Genomic DNA, 19,440 nt, shown 5'->3' on the forward strand with positions numbered 1-19,440 from the left:
TACAGTAGGTAGACTGGACCAGAAGATATTTATACTGCAGCAGTACAGTGCAATACATAAAAATACTATAATTGACCATAAAAAGTACAAATCTGTAGCCACTTTATTAGATATACCTGTGCACAACCCGCTCGTTAATGCAAACATCTAATCAGACAATCATGTGGCTACAACTCAACGCATAAAAGCACGCAGACACGTGAAGAGGTTCAGTTATTGTTCAGACCAAACATCAGAATGGGGAAGAAATTTGATCAAAGTGACTTTGACTGTGGAACGATTGTTGGTGCCAGGCAACAGAAACTGCTGGTCTGCTGGGATTTTCATGCTTAAAAGAGTTTATAGGGGATAGTGCAAAAAACTTTTAAAAAGCATCTGGTCAGCGGTAGTTGTGTGTGTGAAAACGCCTTGTTAATGAGAGATCAGAGGAGAATGGCCAGCCTGGTTCAATCTGACAGGAAGACGACAGTAACTCAAATAACCATCCGTTACATCAGTGGTGTGCAGTGGTGTGAATACACGACACATTGAACCTTGAAGTTTATGGGCTACAGCAGCAGAAGACCACACCAGGTTCCAATAAAGTGGCCACTGAGTGCATATATTAAAAATGAAATGTCGTGCAAAAAGAGCAAAAATAGTGAGGTCGTGTTCATGGGTTTATTGTCCATTGAAAAATCTGATGGTGGAGGGGAAGAAGTCTTTCCTGAAACATTGAGTGTGGGTCTTCAGGCTGCTGTACCTCCTCCCTGATGTTAGTAATGAGAGAGGGCATGTCCCTGATGGTGACAGTCCTCACTGTTGGATGCTGCCCTCTTGAGGCATCACTGGTTGGGGAAGCTAGTGCCTACTATGAAGCTGGCTGACTCTACAACCCTCAGCAGCAGTTTCCAGTCTTGTGCATTGGCACCTCCATACCAGACGGTGGTGCAACCAATCAAAATGCTCTCTACCTTGCATCAGTGGAAATTCGCTTGAGTTGTTGCTGACATAATAGTTTGGGGAAACACCTTTACTTTTGAACTTCTGTAAGAACAGTGTTCAGTTGGGGATTGTTTGGTTCCAAATTCTTCTCAGATAGTATCTTGACTATGAAACAATGTCTATTTTTCACCTATACATTAATATTCTAGTAAACCCTACCTAACAGATTGGAAATACCTGCATCACGGTACAAGAACGTAAGAAGCAGAAGGAGGAGTAGGCCATCTGGCCCGTTGAGCCTGCTCTACCATTCAATAAGATTATGGCTGATCTGACCATGGAATCCTTTCCACCTACCTGCCTTTTCCCCATAACCCTTAATTCCTCTACAATGCCAAAATCTATCCAACCTTGTCTTAAATATATTTACTGAGGTAGCCTCCATTGCTTCATTGGGCAGAGAAATCCACAAATTCACCACTCTTTGGGAAAAGCAGTTCCTCCTCATTTCCGTCCTAAATTTACTCCCCCAAATCTTGAAGCTATGCCCCTTAGTTCTAGTCTCACCTAGCGGTAGAAACAACTTTCCTGCCTCCATCTTATCTATCCCTTTCATAATTTTATATGTTTCTACAAGATTTTCTCTCATACTTCTGAATTCCAGCGAGTATAGTCCCAGGCAACTCAATCTCTCCTCGTAATCCAACTCCTTTATTTATGGAATCAACCTGGTGAACCTCCTCTGCACTGCCTCCAAAACCAGTCTACCCTTCCTCAAAAAAAGAGACCAGAACTGCACACAGTACTCCAGATGCGGCCTCACCAGTACCCTATACAGTTGCAGCATAACCTCCCTGCTCTTAAATTCAATCCCTCTAGCAATGAAGGCCAACATCCCATTTGCCTTCTTGATAGACTGCTGCACCTGCAAACCAAACTTTTGTGATTCATGCACAAGACTCCCAAGTCCCTCTGCACAGCAGCATACTGCAATCTGTTACCATTTAAACTGTAATCTGATCTGCCATTTTTCCTTCCAATGTGGATGACCTTGCATTTACCAACATTGTACTCCATCTGCCAGACCCTTGACCACTCAGTTAACCTATCTACATCTCTCTGCAGACTCTGTATCCTTGGCACAATTTGCTTTTCCACTCAATTTAATGTCATCAGCAAACTTAGATATACTACATTTGGTCCCTTGATGCAGATCGTTAATATATATTGTGAACAGTTGCGGGCCCAGCACCGACCCCTGCAGCACACCATTCACCACTGATCGCCAATCGAAGTAACACCCTATGTATCCCAACTGTCTGCTTTCTATTGGTTAACCAATCCTCTATCCATGCTAATACATCACCCCCAACTCTATGCATGCTTATCTTATGGGTAAGTCTTTTATGTGGTACCTTTTTGAACACCTTCTGGAAATCAAAGTAAATAACATCCATTTGTTCCCCTCTACCCACTGCACTTAATATTGATGCATCCTAACTGGACGGATCAGGGCTTAGTACAGCAACTCCCCTGCCCATGGCAACAAGATACTGCAGAGATTTGGATGCAGCCCAGCGCCTCATGGAAACCAGCCTCCCATCCACGGACTCCTCACTGCCTCGATAAAACAACCACATAATCAAAAAGCCCAACCACTCCGAACATTCTCTCATTCCGCCTCCTCCCACTGGGCAGAAGATACAAGCTATAAAAGCCTGAAAGCACACACCACCAGGCTTAAGGACAGCTTCGATCCCGGTGTCATAAGACTAGTGCACTACTACAATAAGATGGACTCTTGTCCTCACAACCTATGTTCTTGCACATTATTGTCTGCCTGCACTGCACTCTCTCTCTGTAAACTTAACACTTTATTCTGCTTTCTTTTACAGCACTGTAATAGGCTCTTCTAGCCCAACAAGCCTGTGCTGCCCAACTACACCCAAGTGACCAATTAAACTACTGACAAATTAGTGTTTGAAACGTGGGAGAGAACCAGTCCATCCGGAGGAGAAACCCATTCTATTAGAACAGAGATGAGGAGGAATTTCTTTAGCCAGAGAGTGGCAAATCTATGGAATTTGTTTCAACAGGTGGCTGTGGAGGCCCAGTCATTGGGCATATTTACAGTGGAGGTTGATAGGCTTGTGGTTTACCAAGGAATCAGAGGTTATGGGGAGAAGGCAAGAGAATGGGGTTGAGAAGGAAAATAAGTGATGGAATGGCCTAATTCTGCTCCTAATGGTCACCTGTTTGACTTCGGAACAGCCCACGCAGCATTGTTACCTGGATAACTTTCCCCAAGCAGCAAGGCTGATCAACACTTCCACCTACTAACCCACCCCTCCATACCCCAATCACCACTACTTTATCATTTCATGTCAGTCAACTTACATACAGACACTCCTGTGCCTAGCGTCACTTTATGGACAACCAATCAATCAGTCTATGTACATAAGCTAATATATTTATATTTATTGTGTTTTTAAATTTTTATTGTGTTCTGTAGACATTAGGTGGAGAGCATATTGATTAGTTGCATCACAACCTGGTATGGAAACACCAATACCCTTAAATGGAAAATCCCACAGAAAGAAGAGGCTATGGCCCAGTCCATCACAGGTAAACCCCTCTCCACCAGTGAGGGCATCTACACGGAGTGCTTCACAGGAAAGCAGCATCATCATCAAGGACTCCCACCTCCCGCCCATGCTCTCTTCTCACTGCTGCCATCGGGAAGCAGCTTCAGGACTCGTGCCACTAGGCTCAGGAACAGTTATTACCCCTCAACAATCATGACCTTGAACCAGAGGGGATAACCTTAATCGTTCCATCACTTCAACCATTCCCACAAACTACGGACTCACTTTCAAGGATTCTTCATCTCATGCTTTTGATATTTATTGCTTATTTATTATTATTTCTTTTCTTTTCTGCGCTGTTGGGTGCATTCTTTACTGATTCTATTATGTTTCTTGGATTTACTGAGGATGACCGGAAGCAAATGAATCTCAGGGTTATTTATGGTGACATATATGCACTTTGATAATAATTAACTTTAAACTTTGGACTTTCATCCTATTGATTTTTTCTGTGCTGTATCGGATCTGGAGTAACAATTACTTTGTTCTCCTTTACACTTATGTACTGGAAATGACATTAAGCAACCTTGATTTTGAATAAGCTGCTATGATGCTTTTGCTTGCAGTTTCAACTAATTTCTTCCCCGTTTCCTCACTGCAACTCTGTCATGGAGAGCCCCTGTTGCTTGCCCAGCCCCATCTGTAAAACCCACCTTTCCGACTTGTTCTGTCGGATGCATCCTTCGATGATTTCCTTGATCTCGGGGTCGCTCACCTTATTAAAGCTTGCCGGTTTAATGCCCTAGGAGCAGGAACACAAGGGCAGATTTTACAAAAGCAGCCCCAGCAAAGAGCAGACAGAAAGTAACACTCTCCAATGTCTTCCCCTGATGCCAGCACCACTGCAGTGTAGAACTTACCATGTATGAGAACGCTGGACAGAAATGGGCCCCTTTAACTCAACTTTAATGCCATATTTAAGTTTGCTGACACCACCTCTATTGTTGTCCGAAGCAGCATGTAGGAGGAAGATTCAAAATTTGGCTGAATGGTGCCACAACAACCTCTCTCACAACATCAGCAAACCCAAACAGCTGATTATTGACTACAGGAGGGGGAAAATAGAGGTCCATGAGCCAGTTCTCAAAAGGGAATCTGAGGTGGAGAGGACTGGTAACTTTACATTCCTTGGTCTTATCATATCAAGGGATCTGAGCCGTGATCAGCACACTAATGCCATAAGGAAGCACAGCCGCACCTTTACTTTTTTAGGGGTTTGAATAGATTCAGAATGACATCAAAATTTTGACAAACTTCTACAGATGTAGGGTGGAGAGTATCCTGACTGTTGCATCACAGCCTGGTATGGAAACACTAATGCCCAAGAAAGGAAAGGCCGACTATAGGTAGTGGATATAGTCCAGTCCACCACCACAGGAAAAGCTCTCCCTGTCATTAAGCACATTTACAAGGAGTGCTGCTACAAGAAAACGGAATCCATCATCAAAGAGCCCAGCAACCAGCCCATGCTCTCTTCTCACTACTACCATTGGGCAGGAGGTACAGCAGCCTTAGGTCCCACACCACCAGGTTCAGAAACAGTTATCACCCTTCAACTGTGAGGCTCCTGAACCAGCGTGGATAACTTCACTCACCTCAACTCTAAATTGATCACTGAACACAACCAATGGACTCACTATTAAGGACTTAATTAATTAATCAAGCAATCATATAAATAAATTATCATTTAATCAATTAATTAATATTTGCACAGTTTTGTTTCTTTTCACATTGACCATTTGTCCACCTTTGCTTGTGTAGTTTTTTATTGATTTTGTTGTAGTTCTGTTGTTGTTGTTGTTGTTGTGAAAGCCTATAAGAAAATGAATCTCAGGGTACTCTATAGCAGCGGTCCCCAACCACTGGGCCGTAGAGCATGTGCTACCAGGCCGTGAATAAACGATATGAGTCAGCTGCACCTTTCCTCATTCCCTGTCATGCACTGTTGAACTTGAACATAGGGTTGCCAACTGTCCCATATTTGCCGGGACATCCCATATATTGGGCTAAATTGGTTTGTCCCATATGGGACTGCCTTTGTCCCGTATTTCCCCCGCTAAGGTAGAGCGTTCCTATGAAACCTTTCGTGCCGAAATGGCGTAAAGCCAAGAAGCAATTACCATCAATTTATATGGGAAAAATTTTTGAGCATTTCCAGGCCCAAAAAATAACCTACCAAATCATACCAAATAACACATAAAACCGAAAACAACACTAACATATAGTAAAAGCAGGAATGATATGATAAATACACAGCCTATAAAAAGTAGAAATAATGTATGTACTGTATAGTCGAGAAGATGAAGGCAAAACCGATTTGTGGAAAAAATTGGCACGTACGCGCATGTGCACACAGGTGCCCACGCAAGGTTTCATGGTAATGGTAGTCTTTCCTAGGGTAAAGTGTCCCAGGATTTGACTGCTACTTTTGTCCCTTATTTGGGAGTGAGAAAGTTGGCAAACCTAATTGTAAAAGAAATGTTGAGGTAAGTTTAACCCTACTTGAACACCACTCCTCCCCCCCACCCCCGGTCGGCCGGTCCGCAGTGCAAAAAAAGTTGGGGATCCCTGTTCTATAGTGACATTACGTACTTTGATAATAAATTTACTTTGATCTTTAGTGGCATGGGGTGCTGTTCATGTCTATTCAAGCAACAAATAAATAGGCCTACTGAGTCTGTGAGCGTAGCGGTTTGCATAACACTTTACACTAGCACATTCATTATCAGGTGGCCAAACCAGACGAGTGAGTATTTGCTGCAGAACATTGAACAATACAGTACTGGGCAGGACATTTGGCCCACAATACTGCGCTAACCTGATGCTGTTTAATACTAAATGCCTTCATCCTGTGTACCATCCATATTCCTCCATTCCTCTCATATTCATACATCATCATCACTGTATGTGCCATGTTGTATGACGAAGCGATCATGCTCTTTCTATGATGGTTCTTGGCAAATTTTCTACAAAAGTGGTTTGTCATTGCCTTCTTCTGGGCAGTGTCCTTACAAGACGGGTGACCACAGCTATTACCAGCTCTTGAGAGATAGTCTGCGGGGAGTCAGTGGTCACATAACCAGGACTCGCGACATGCACCGTACTGCTCGTACGGCCATCCGCCACCTTCTCCCATGGCTTCACTTGACCCTGATCGGGGGTGGAGGGGCTAAGCAGGTGCTATATCCTGCCCAAGGGTGACCAGCAGGCTAGACAGAAGGAACGCCTTACATTTCCTTTGGTAAAAATGTCCACCCCCACCACCCATTATTCACATGTCTGTCTAAAAGCCTGCTTCTACTTAGTAATCCATTCCAGGCATCGACCAAACTTTGCATTAAAAAATCGCTTTGCTTTTAAACTTCTCTCCTCTAACCTTACAAGCACGTCGTGCATGTTGAGAGACAGGCTCAGCAAAGGTCACAGGGGGGCTTGAGATTTGCTTTCGAATAACTAAGGGTGTTTCAAAGTTCAAAGTAAATTTGCTATGAATGTACATACAGTACTGTGCAAAAGTCTTAGGCACATATATATATTGACAGCGTGCCTAAGAATTTTGCACAGTACTGTAGTAATTTTATGTATTGCACTGTACTGCTGCTACAAAGAAACAAATTTCATGACATACATGAGGATGATAAACCTGATTCTGATATGGGTCTCTACTGTGGACTGACAGTGGGAAGGGGGCAGGGAGAGGGGAATCATGGTTGAGGAAAAGGGAAGGGAGTGGAAAGCACCAGAGAGACATTCTGTAATGATCAACAAAACCAATTGTTTGGAATCAAATGATCTTGCCTGGTGCCTCAAAGTTGGGTGTGTCTGCACACCCGCCACCCCCACCCTGTCCCTCCTTCTCTGCCACCTGTCCACACCCCTACTGCAGGCTCCACCCTAGCCATTCCCAACATCCTTTGCTCCCGCGAGATTGACGAACTCACTCTCCGCACCACATTAACAAATACAGTACTGTGCAACTCTTAACCACTCTAACTATATGTGTGTGCCTAAGATTTGCACAGTACTATATATGTCACCATATACTACCTTGAGATTGATTTTCTTGCAGATATTCACAGTAGAAAAGAGAAATACAAAAGAATCAATGAAAAACTACACACAAAGACTGACAAATAATCAATGTGCAAAACACAACATACCATGCAAATTAAAAAGTAAATTAGTAGTAACAATACTGAGAACACGAGTTGTAGAGTCCTTCAAGGTGAATCGGTAGGTTGTGGAATCAGTTCAATGTTGAGGTGAGTGAAGCTATCATGCTGGTTCAGGAGCCTGAAGGTTGAAGCCTGAACCTGGTGGTGTGGGACTTAAGGCTCCTGTACCTGCTGCCAAATGGCAGCAACGAGAAGAGAGCGTGGCTTGGATGCTGGGAGTGGGGTTGTTAATGATGGATGCTGCTTTCTTGTGGCAGCGCTCCGTCTAAATATGCTCAGTGGTGCGGAGGGCTTTACCTGTGATTGACTGGGCTGTATCCACCATTTTCTATAAACCTTTTTGTTCCTGGGCACTGGTGTTTACATACCAGGCCATGATGCAACCAGTCAGGACACTCTCCACTGTGCATCTATAAAAGCCTGTCAAAGTTTCAGGTGACTTGCTGAATCTTCACAATCTTCTAAGAAAGTAATGATGCTCTCACGCCTCCTTTGTGCTGGTCCCAAGACATTCTCTGATATAATAGCACCAAGGAGTTTAAAGCTACGGATCATCCCTTGATCTTTAAAAACAATGAGAAGGAATCAGACTTACACTGGTTACTTTCCGGTAGATTTGGGCAGCGTTCTGGCATTCGGAGTAGGGGTATTCTGAGGTAGCCATTTCCAGCATGCACATCCCAAAGGCGTAAACGTCGACGGATTCGTCATAATGCTCTTCATACATCTCCGGAGCCATGAATTCTGGAGTTCCTGCCGGGGGAAGGAACAGTGACAGACAAGCTTAACGTGTTGAATTTGTTAAAGAAAATTTAAATATTTATTGTTCTTGTTTTGGAGATACAGCATGGAATCACGTCCTGGTATGGAAACACCAGAGCCCCTGAAAGGGAAAGGAAAATGTCCAGTCCATCACGGGTAAAGCCCTCCCCACCATTGAGCACATCTGCATAGAGCACTGTTGCAGTAAAGCAGCGTCCATCATCAGGCATCCCCAACACCCAGGACATGCTCTCTTCTCACTGGTGCCATCAGGAAGAATGCACAGAAGCCTCAGGACTCACACCACCAGGTTCAGAAACAGTCCCTCAACCAATGTGGACAACTGCACTCACCTCAACCCTGAACTGATTCCACAACCTATAGACTCATTTTGAAAGACCCTATAACTCATGATCTCTGTATTATTTATATAATTATTAGGGGTCTTTTTTGGCATTTCAACAATTTATTGGCTTTTGCACGTTGGTTCTTTGTCAGTCTTTGTGTGCAGTTTTTCATGGTTTCTACTGTATTTCTTTGTTCTACTGTGAATGCCTGCAATAAAATGAATCTCGGGGTTGTATATGGTGACAATTATGTACTTTGACAATAAATTTACTTTGAGCTTTGAACAGGCCCATTTGTCTCAATATTACTTAATTGTCACAATATTATTAATACTACTGTGACAATTAAGTTACAATTATTACAGACTTTAAATGAAAAAGGATAAGTAATAAATAAGCGTATAAAAATATGTTAATTATGAAAAAATACATATTCATGGAGGCATTGAACTACATATTTACCATTATTATCGCTCACAAATAACAGAAGGAAAAAAGTATAAGCAGAGTGAAGCCAGAGCCAACTGACCCCACCGCTTACTATCCAAAGGCTGATGTGTACATCAGGTCAGCAAGGATTTTAATATGCTTACTTAGGAGCAGCATTAGGCCATTCAGCCCATTGAGTCTGTTCCACCATTCCATCAGGGCTGATTTATTTTCCCTCTCAACCCCATTTTCCTGCCTTCTCCCCATAACCTTTGACACCCGCTACAAATCAAAAACTATCAACTTCCACTTTAAATATACCCAATGACTTGGCCTCCGAAGCTGTCTATGGCAATGAATTCCACAGTTTCACCACTCTCTGGCTAAAGAAATTCCTCCTCATCTCTGTTCTATTCTGACACTGTGCCCTCTGGTCCTAGATTCTCCCACTATAGGAAACATCCTCTTCACATCCACTCTACCTAGGCCTTTCAATATTCGACAGACTTCCATGAAATCCACCCCTGCCCCCCATCATTCTTCTAAGTTCTAGTGAGTACAAGCCTAGAGCCATCAAACGCTCCTCATACGTTAACCCTTTCATTCCGGGATTATTCTTGCAAACTTCCTCTGGACCCTCTCCAATGCCAGCACGTCCTTTCTAAGATAAGGAGCCCTAACCTGCTCACAATACTCCAAGTGTGACCTGATCAATGCCTTAGTACGGCCACTTTACCCCTCAGTATCTGAAGTGAGGAGTAGCAGGTGTGTACCATCTACAGGGAGCGCTGCAGCTATTCACCGACACTCCCTAGGCAACTTTTTTGAAACCCACTACCTCTCCCAAGCAGTAGGACAAGGGCCGCAAAGGCAAGGGAACAACACCACCTGCAAGTTGCCCACCAAGTCACACACTATCCTCACTTGGAAATACAGTGCATTCTGTTACTTGGGTCATTGGTTAATCAGGGCAGCTGCTTATTTGGGAAAACTCAAGAACAAAAACATATTGAGAACATAGCTGCGGTTCTCTTTGTTTATTTGGGAGACTATGCTGCTTAACTGGGGGCAGGAGACTGTTGCCAAACAGTTTCTGAGCATCACGTGCAAGTTGTGTGGCTGAGCAGTTTTTAAGTAGCGTCACTTGCTTGCTTGTGTCAAAATTTTTGTCACTGATAGTTGGTGAGTAACAAACAACAAGACAATTCAGAACTGTTTTGCTCACTGAGATTTCAAGTGTTCAGGCATGGAGACACCAGAAAAGACTAGGAGTGAAAATTAAAGGATTTCACTACCTTAATATGTTAGGAGCACGCAGAATTTGAAGGTATCAACAATCATGTTGAGTGCTCCAATTAAAATGGAGGAAATTGTCAAAAGCACTGTTTGAAGTCAATCTACTATCTCACTCGGTGTCTGCGCTGATTTTATTCTTTTATAGTCAATCAAAAGAACACGGTAGATAAATTCTTCCACTGATAACTATTAGAAGCTAATACACGGTTTTATAGTACTGCAATAATATTGATAGTGCTCTAATTCGCTCTGTAATTAAATAAATAATCTGTTTAATAAATGGTAGCTTGTCTTTCTTTTTATACCTTTTTAAATTATTTCCATGAAACTTTGGCTAACTGGAGAAGCTGATTAATTGGGCCAAGATTTCCTGGCCCCGACGTGTCCACTGTATATCAAAGTTCAAAATAAAGTATGTATATGTCACCATATACTACCCTGAGATTCATTTCCTTACAGGAACAAAGATTCATTTCCTTATAGAACAAAGGAATACAATAGAAACAATGAAAAACTACACACAATGACTGTCAAACAACTAACATGCAAAAGACAAACTGTGTAAGTACAAAAAAGGAACGAATAATGATAATAATTAATGAATAAGTGAATAAATAATATTGAGAACATGTAGAGTTCTTGAAAGTGAATCCGTAGGTTGTGAAATCAGTTCAGTGTTGAGGTGAGTGAAGTTATCTACACTAGTTCAGGAGTCTGATGGTTGCAGGGTATTAACTGTTCCTGAACCTGGTGGTGTGGGACCTGAGGCTCCTGTACCTCCTGCCGATGGCAACAGCAAGAATGGATTAGATTATGAGAACACCCAATCCTCTTTTATTGTCATTTAGAAATGCATACATGCATTAAGAAATTATACAATATTTCTCGAGTGATATCACAGAAAACAGGACAAACCAAAGACTAACACTGACAGAACCACATAATTATAACATATAGTTACAGCAGTGCAAAGCAGTACCGTAATTTGATGAAGAACAAACCATGGACACGGTAAAAAAAAGTCTCAAAGTCCCCGGGTCAATCGACTCCCGAGTCCCAGATAACAGGCGGCAAAAGGGAGAAACTCCCTGCCATAAACCTCCAGGCACCGTCAACTAGCTGATGCCTTGGAAGCAGCCGACCACAGCCGACACTGAGTCAGTCCATCTGAAAACCTCGAGCCTCCGACCAGCCCCCCGAGCGCCATCCTCTGCCGAGCGCCTTTGACCTAGCCCCGGCCGCTGAAACAAGCAAAGCCGAGGATTCAGGGCCTTCTGCTCCGGAGATTCCGGTTACCACATGGTGGCAGCGGCAGTGAAGCGGGCATTTCAGAAGTTTTCCAGATGTTCCTCTGTACTCTCACGTCCGTCTCCATCAAATCAGGATTGTGCACGGTCCCCCACTTAACAGATTACAGATATCATTCACCGGAGAGGCCGTGTGCGCTGCCGTCGCGCCGCCATCTTCTCCTCCTGGAGGGGTTCTTGATGATGGACATTGCTTTCTTGTGGTAGTACCCCCTATGCCATTGCTGGGACAAAATCCTGGCACTCCCTCCCTAATGGCGCTGTGGACGCACCCACACCTCAACAACAGCAGGAATTCCAAACAGCAGCTCCCCATCACCTTCTCAAGACCCTGGGTAGTTATGGGTGGGCAATTAAATACTTGTTCAGCATGTCCCTTAAGCATATAAAAGAAATGAAACAGTCTAGACATGACAATGCAGTCACATTGATGTTACTTGGATCTTAGTGAGTCATACTGCTGCCTTAAGAGTGAGAACAGCCTAATTTCAAATTCCCTTTGACCACGGCAAATACACAATCGAACTAACACACCAAGTTCTGGCGGAACTCAATGGATTAGGCAGCATCTGTGGAGAGAAGTGGACAGTTGACGTTTCAGGCCGAGACCTTACATCAGAACTGGACGAAAGAGGGAAGATGGCTGGAGGAAATGTGAGGTAAAAGGTGGATCTAGATGAGGAGGTGGTGGTAGGCAGATGGAGGGGGAGGAATTGGAATGGCGACAGAAGGGACAGCAGATGACGGAATCTGATAAGGGAAGAAGTTGGGGCATAAGATAGGAGGGAGGGAGGTGGGGAACCTTTGAGTGCTAGGTACATGGAGAGGGAGGGGGAGAAGAGGGGGTGGGATGGGGAATTCTTTCTCTCCAATTAGACTCCACCAGTCCTCTGTCACTTCCATGCCCTCTGGTACAGGAGCCTTACACAGCACAAGGTTCAGGAACAGTTATTACCCTATGGCCATGCCATCAGGCTCCTGAACCAATGTGGATAACTTCACTCAACTCAACACTAAATTGATTCCACAGTCTCTGGACTCACTTTCAAGGACTCTACAACTCATCTTTTCAGTATTATTTATCATTTTTATTATCATCTAGTTTTTGTATTTCAATAATTTGTCATATTTTGCACTGTGGTTGCTCGTCTGCCTTTGTGTGTGGTTTTTCATTGATTCTATTGTGTTTCTTAGTATTCACTGTGAATGCCCACAAGAAAATGAATCTCAGGATAGCACAGTGGATTCTGGTTAATTGGGCCATCGGCTAATTGCAGCAGCCTCATCATGGCAGTAAAGGAGGCCATAGACCGACATGTCGGGATGGGAATGGGGCATGGAATTGAAATGAGTGGCCACCAGGAAAGCCTGCCTGTTGCAGGTGGAGTGAAGGTGCTCACAAAGTGATCCCCCATCTACGCTGTGTCTCACCAATATGGAGGAGGCCACACGAAGGACACCAAATACAGTAGATGACCCCACACCCGCACGTGAAGAGTCACCTCACCTAGAAGAACTACTTGAGGCCCTGAATGGTGGTGAGGAACGAGGTGAAAGGACTTGTCCTGCTTGCAGGGTTAAGTCCCAGGAGGCAGATCACTGGGGGTGGGGGAAACCAGTGTGTAAGGGAGTCACGGAGAGCGCGATCCCTGCGGAAAACAGAGAGTGGGGGGGGGGTTGTGGAGGGAAAGATGTGGTAGTATCCCATTGAAGATGGCGGAAGTTACAGAGAATGATTTGCTGAACATGGAGGGTATGGGATCAGTTCCTTCAGCAATTTTGTGTGTTGCTCCAGATTCCGGTGCCTCTGTAAGGTGACCGGTGCAGCACCACAATATAAAAGAGGAAAATACCACCCCACTGCACAAACAGGGATGCTTCTCTGTCAAATGTGTAGCCTTACACACAGTACTTTAAACCAGGATCTGGTTCTTTTAATGTCAGTGCAGGAGACGGGATCAGGGAGGTTTTCCCAGTATTAAGTTTGTCACTGACTAGAAGAAAGATATAAGACTGAAAGGGTACAGAGAAAGTTTACAAGACTAGAGGGCCTGAGTTGTAGGGAAAGGTTGAATAGATTAGGACTTTGTTCCCTGGAGTGTAGAAGAATAAGTGGAGATTTGATAAGAAGTATACAAAATTATGAGGGGTATAGAGAGGGTAACTGCAAGCAGGCTTTTTCCACTGAGGTTGGGTGAGGCTAGAACTAGAGGTCATAGGTTAAGGGTAAAAGGTGAAATGTTTAAGTGGAACCTGAGGGGGGAAGGTCTTCACTCAGAGTGTCGAATGAGCCACCAGTGGAAGTGGTGGATACAGGTTCAATCTCAATATTTAAGAGAAATTTGGATAAGTACATGGATGGGAGGGGTGTGGAGGGCTATTGTCCAGGTGTAGGTCAATGGGACTAGGCAGAATAAGAGTTCAGCACTGACTAAATGGGCTGAAGGGACTGCTTCTGTGATGTAGTGCTCTATGACTCAAAATAAAGTGAAGCTTGCTTTGCGGAAACAGTATATTGCAAAGACTTAAAAATGGCATAAATCGCAAAAATAAATAGTTCAAATTCAGTCCAGCTAGCTTTATCAAACCAGCCAAATTCAAATACTGCTCCCCTTTCTGGATCAGATTTATTATCAGTGACTTATGAAATCTGTTTTGTGGCAGCAGTATGGTGGCAAAAATTACTCTATATATATATATATATATATATATATATATATACACACACACAGTGGCATGCAAAAGTTTGGGCACCCCGATCAAAATTTCTGTTACCGTGAATAGCTAAGTGAGTAAAAGATGAACTGATTTCCAAAAGGCATAAAGTTAAAGATGACGCATTTCTTTAATATTTTAAGCAAGAAAACTTTTTTTTTATTTCCATCTTTTACAGTTTCGAAATAACAAAAAAGGTAAAGGGCCTGAAGCAAAAGTTTGGGCCTTTGGCAAGTATCACAGCTTGTAAATGCCTTCTGTACCAGCTAAGAGTCTTTCAATTCTTGTTTGGAGGATTTTCGCCCATTCTTCCTTGCAAAAGGCTTCTAGTTCGGTGAGATTCTTGGGCTGTCTTGTATGCACTGCTCTTTTGAGGTCTATCCACAGATTCTCAATGACGTTTAGGTCGGGGGACTGTGAGGGCCATGGCAAAACCTTCAGCTTGCACCTCTTGAGGTAGTCCATTGCGGATTTTGAGGTGTGTTTTAACTTCTTCAGTCCACAGGACTTGTTTCCAAAATGCATCAGGCTTGTTTACATGTTCCTTTGAACCTTTTGAATAAAACTTTTTGGCCGCAATGAGCAAAGGTATGTTTGGAGAAAAAAGGGTGCAGAATTTCATGAAAAGAATCCCTCTCCAACTGTTAAGCACAGGGGTTGATCGATCATGCTTTAGGCTTGTGTTGCAGCCAGTGGCACGGGAGATCATTTACTGGTACAGGGAAGAATGAATGCAATTAAATACCAGCAAATTCTGGAAGCAAACATCACACCATCTGTAAAAAAGCCGGAGATGAAAAGAGGATGGCTTCTACAACAGGATCATGATCCTAATCACACCTCAAAATCCACAATGGACTACCTCAAGAGGCACAAGCTGAAGGTTTTGCCATGGCCCTCACAGTCCCCCGACCTAAACATCATCGAGAATCTGTGGATAGACCTCAAAAGAGCAGTGCATGCAAGACGGCCCAATAATTTCACAGAACTAGAAGCCTTTTGCAAGGAAGAATGGGCAAAAATCCCCCAAACAAGAATTGAAAGACAAGTGTTTACAAGCTGTGATACGTGCCAAAGGGGGTGTAACTAAGTACTGACCATGCAAAGATGCCAAAACTTTTGCTTCGGGTCTTTTTCCTTTTTTGTTATTTTGAAACTGTAAAAGATGGAAATAAAAGTTTTCTTGCTTAAAATATTAAAGAAATGTGTCATCTTTAACTTCATGCCTTTTGGAAATCAGTTCATCTTTTACTGGCTTAGCTGTTCACAGTAACAGAAATTTTGACCAGGGATGCCCAAACTTTTGCATGCCACTGTGTGTGTGTGTGTGTGTGTGTGTGTGTGTGTGTGTGTGTGTGTATATATATGACAGACAGACACAGACAGACAGACACACACACACACACATATATATATATATATATATAAAAACAAAAATAAATAAATATTGCAAACAAAAAGGGGTGGCACGGTGACATAGCGGTTAGAGCAACACGACTACAGCGTCAGCAACACAGGTTCGATTCCTGTCGCTCTCTGTAAGATATTTATAAGCTCTCGCTGCGACCGTTTCCCCCAGACGCTCTGGTTTCCTCCCACATCTCAAAGGCCTCCATTGGTTGGGGTCAACCATGGATATTATGTCCAAACTGCCTACGTGATATGCAAGCCAGGGCAGCACGATACGGAGACCAAGCTGGTGCCTGTGCAGCAAGCTCTCCCTCTCCACACATCTGATAAATCCAAAGGAACAGCAGAGACCGATATAGTTTGGCACCTGCAGCTTCACAGGAGTTTTAGCCAGTCAACCCTGATTTTAACTTAGGGCTCCTTTAAGGATTCCAGCTCCAAAATTTTCCTCTGGGTTCATTCCTGAAGCATTCCCCATGAGTGGGTATAGCTTCAAGGCAGCAGAGGTTTGAGATCAGAGTTTTCCTTCTCCTCGATGAGCTGTCAACCATGGCTAACAAACCCCACCTGCCTGAAGTAACTGGTTTTAAGGCGCTAGTAACCTGCAGCTGCCCCTTCTCGTGTCAGTAGAAATGACTCTGTTGGGCTGAGTTGCGAAGCCATGTGCGAAGGCCAGGAGGTGGACTTGGTTGTCAGAGGCTATTTGAGATGCACGTCATTGGGAGCATTTAATAGGTAGTGGGAGCTTACTCCCACTACCTCCCCCAGCGATAACAACCTTAAGGAACTGACGCCTCAAAGTATAGGGGCTAGTAGGTTAATTGGTCACTGTGGTGTAATTGGGCAGTAGGGCCTGTTACTGTGGTTTACTTCTCAAAAGAAAATAACGCAATATCAAGTTTTACAGTTAAAGAGTGCAGTGCAGGCAAGCAAGCAATAAAATGCAAGATCATACAGAGCCCATCATATCATACAGGTGTCCCCAGCTTTTCGAACGTTCGCTTTATGAAATCTCGCTGTTACGAAAGACCTACATTAATTACCAGTTTCATTAACAGAAGGTGTTTTCACTGTTACGAAAAAAGGTAGCACGTGCCCCGAGCAGCAAAGCTCCTCCCCCGGAACTGCATTCTAGCTGGCATTGCTTAAACACATACCTGGGAGCATCTGTGCTTTACCTCGATTTATTCTGAGCATCCATTAGCAAAATGAGTTCTAAGGTATCAGAAAAGCCTAAAAGAGCTCATAAAGGTGTTACACTTGGTGTAAAACTAAACATAATTAAGCGTTTCAATCGTGGTGAACGAAGTAAGGACAAAGTGAGTTTGGCTTGTGGAAGTTGACGAAGATGATGTTGAAGAGGTTTGGCATCCCGTGACCAAGAACTGATAGATGAAGAGCTGATGCAATTGGAAGAGGAAAGGATAACAATCGAAACCGAATGCAGTAGCGAACGGACCGAAAGTGAAGTTGTCCAGGAACTGAACGTGAAGCAACTGCGTGAGATTTTCGCTGCAATGATTGCAGAAAAGTACGACTTTAATTTTGATAGGGTACGTAGCTTTAGGGCATATTTGCAGCATGGTTTGAGTGCTTACAAAGAACTGTATGATAGAAAAATGCACGAGGCTAAGCAGTCAAGCATACTGTCGTTTTTCAAGCCTTCCACATCAGCCACAGCAGATGACGAACCTCAATCTTCGACATCGAGGCAGGCAGACATAGAAGAAGATGACCTGCCTGCTCTGATGGAAACAGACGATGATGAGATGACACCCCAGTGTTCCACCACCCCAATCTCCGGGCCACGGACCAATACCGATCCGCGACGCGTGCAGGGATGCAGCGGTAGCCGGGACGCACCCAGCACATCTTTAAGGAAAAAGCCGAAATAAACAAGCTAATTAATTAGGTGCCGCCCGGCACGTAAATGTCGGCCCAGATCAGAGGCGATTTGGACCTTCAGATGGCAGGGGAAACTTGTACTGGGAAACCATTCAATAGACTTAAAAGAGTGACACTCACAAGACGCTGGAGGAACGGTTCCGGCCCGAAACGTTGACCGATCTTTTCCACAGATGCTGCCCGACCTGCTGAGTTCCTCCAGTGTGTTGTGAGTGTTGCTTTGACCCCAGCATCTGCAGATTATTTTGTGTTTATGACTTAAAAGAGTGGGTAGAAGCTGTCTCCATATATGAAAATACAAAAAAAAAGGGATAATGAGGTAATGCTCATGGGTTCATGGTCTGTTTAAAAATCTGACAGCAGAGGGGAGAGGTAGAGCTGTTTCTGAATTGTCGAATATGAGTCTTCAGGCACCTGTACCTCCTCCCCGATGGTAATAACAAGCAGAGGGCACGTCAGCGTCTTTAGTGATGGATACTGCCTTCTTGAGGTGCCAATCCCTGAAGGTGTCCTCGATGGCAGTGAGGACACCTTCAACGGTGACAGAGTGGATCAAGCATGGATCAGTAGGTCTCTCACAATCACCATCACGATTGCACAATCTTCAGTCTGCTTGGAAGTCTGTCGAGCACAAAGTGGTTTCCCTATCTCCTTAGCGCAATGAAGATTTTCTAAGCTTACCTATCACACTTTTAGCAAAAGAGGTGCGCATTAATGTTGCCAGTCCCAGGTCTCCGATTTTGACCGATCCGGTGGGGCCGGTGATGAAGATGTTGTCACATTTGAGGTCGCGGTGGACGATGGGCGGGGTGCGAGTGTGTAGGAACTGCAGGCCCTTCAGGATCTGCCTGCACCAACTGCGCAGGACCTTGGGCTTCATCACCTTAAACCTCTTCAAGTACCTGAGTGGGAGGCAAGAGATCACAGTGGTTAATGCATGCCTTCCCCTAGCATCCAACACCCTTCCATACAGGAAGCAGTAAAAATAAATTGGCAGACTAGCTGGCAGAACACCTTCGCTCTGTCCACCACACAAGCTGAGTTTTTCCAGTAGACACCCATTTTAATTCTAATTCCTAACCCGACACGTCGGTCCATGACCTCCTCGACTGAGACGATGAGTCCACTCTCAGGTTAGGGGAGCAACACCTCGTAGTCCAGCTGAGTAGCCTCCAACCTGGTGGCATGAACATTGATATCTCCAACTTCCAATAATTTCTCTCCCCTCCCCTTCTCTCCTTTTCCATTCCACATTTTCGTTACCCACTCACCCCTTCTCTTCTCCTCACCTGTCCACCACCCCCCCCTCCCTTTCACTCATAGCCCGCTCTCCTCTCGTATCAGGTTTCTTCTTCTTTACTTCTTCCACCTATCACCTTCCAGCTTCTCACCATCCCCCTCCACCCACCCATCTTCCCCTTCAACTGATCACCTATCACCTGCCATCCTGCACTACTTTCCGCCCCCTCTCCAAACCTTCTTATTCTGGCTTCTACCCTCTTCCCTTTTAGTTCTCATGAAGTCT

At 44.1% G+C, this 19,440-nt stretch overlaps 1 protein-coding gene across 4 annotated transcripts in view; it reads right to left on the reverse strand.

Moving 5' to 3' along the window:
* Positions 1-19,440, reverse strand: part of LOC140189874 (serine/threonine-protein kinase WNK3-like) — a 150,514-nt gene that overhangs the window by 47,314 nt on the left and 83,760 nt on the right. For all 4 annotated transcript variants that reach the window (XM_072246206.1, XM_072246208.1, XM_072246207.1 and 1 more), the window contains exons 4-6: positions 18,597-18,817; positions 8,340-8,497; positions 4,223-4,311 (exon numbers count right to left, since the gene is read on the reverse strand). In XM_072246206.1, coding sequence (XP_072102307.1) covers positions 4,223-4,311; positions 8,340-8,497; positions 18,597-18,817 — 468 coding nt within the window. The remainder of the gene's footprint in view (positions 1-4,222; positions 4,312-8,339; positions 8,498-18,596; positions 18,818-19,440) is intronic.

This window comes from Mobula birostris, chromosome 29 (genome assembly GCF_030028105.1).
Source record: "Mobula birostris isolate sMobBir1 chromosome 29, sMobBir1.hap1, whole genome shotgun sequence".
Lineage (NCBI taxonomy): Eukaryota > Metazoa > Chordata > Chondrichthyes > Myliobatiformes > Myliobatidae > Mobula > Mobula birostris.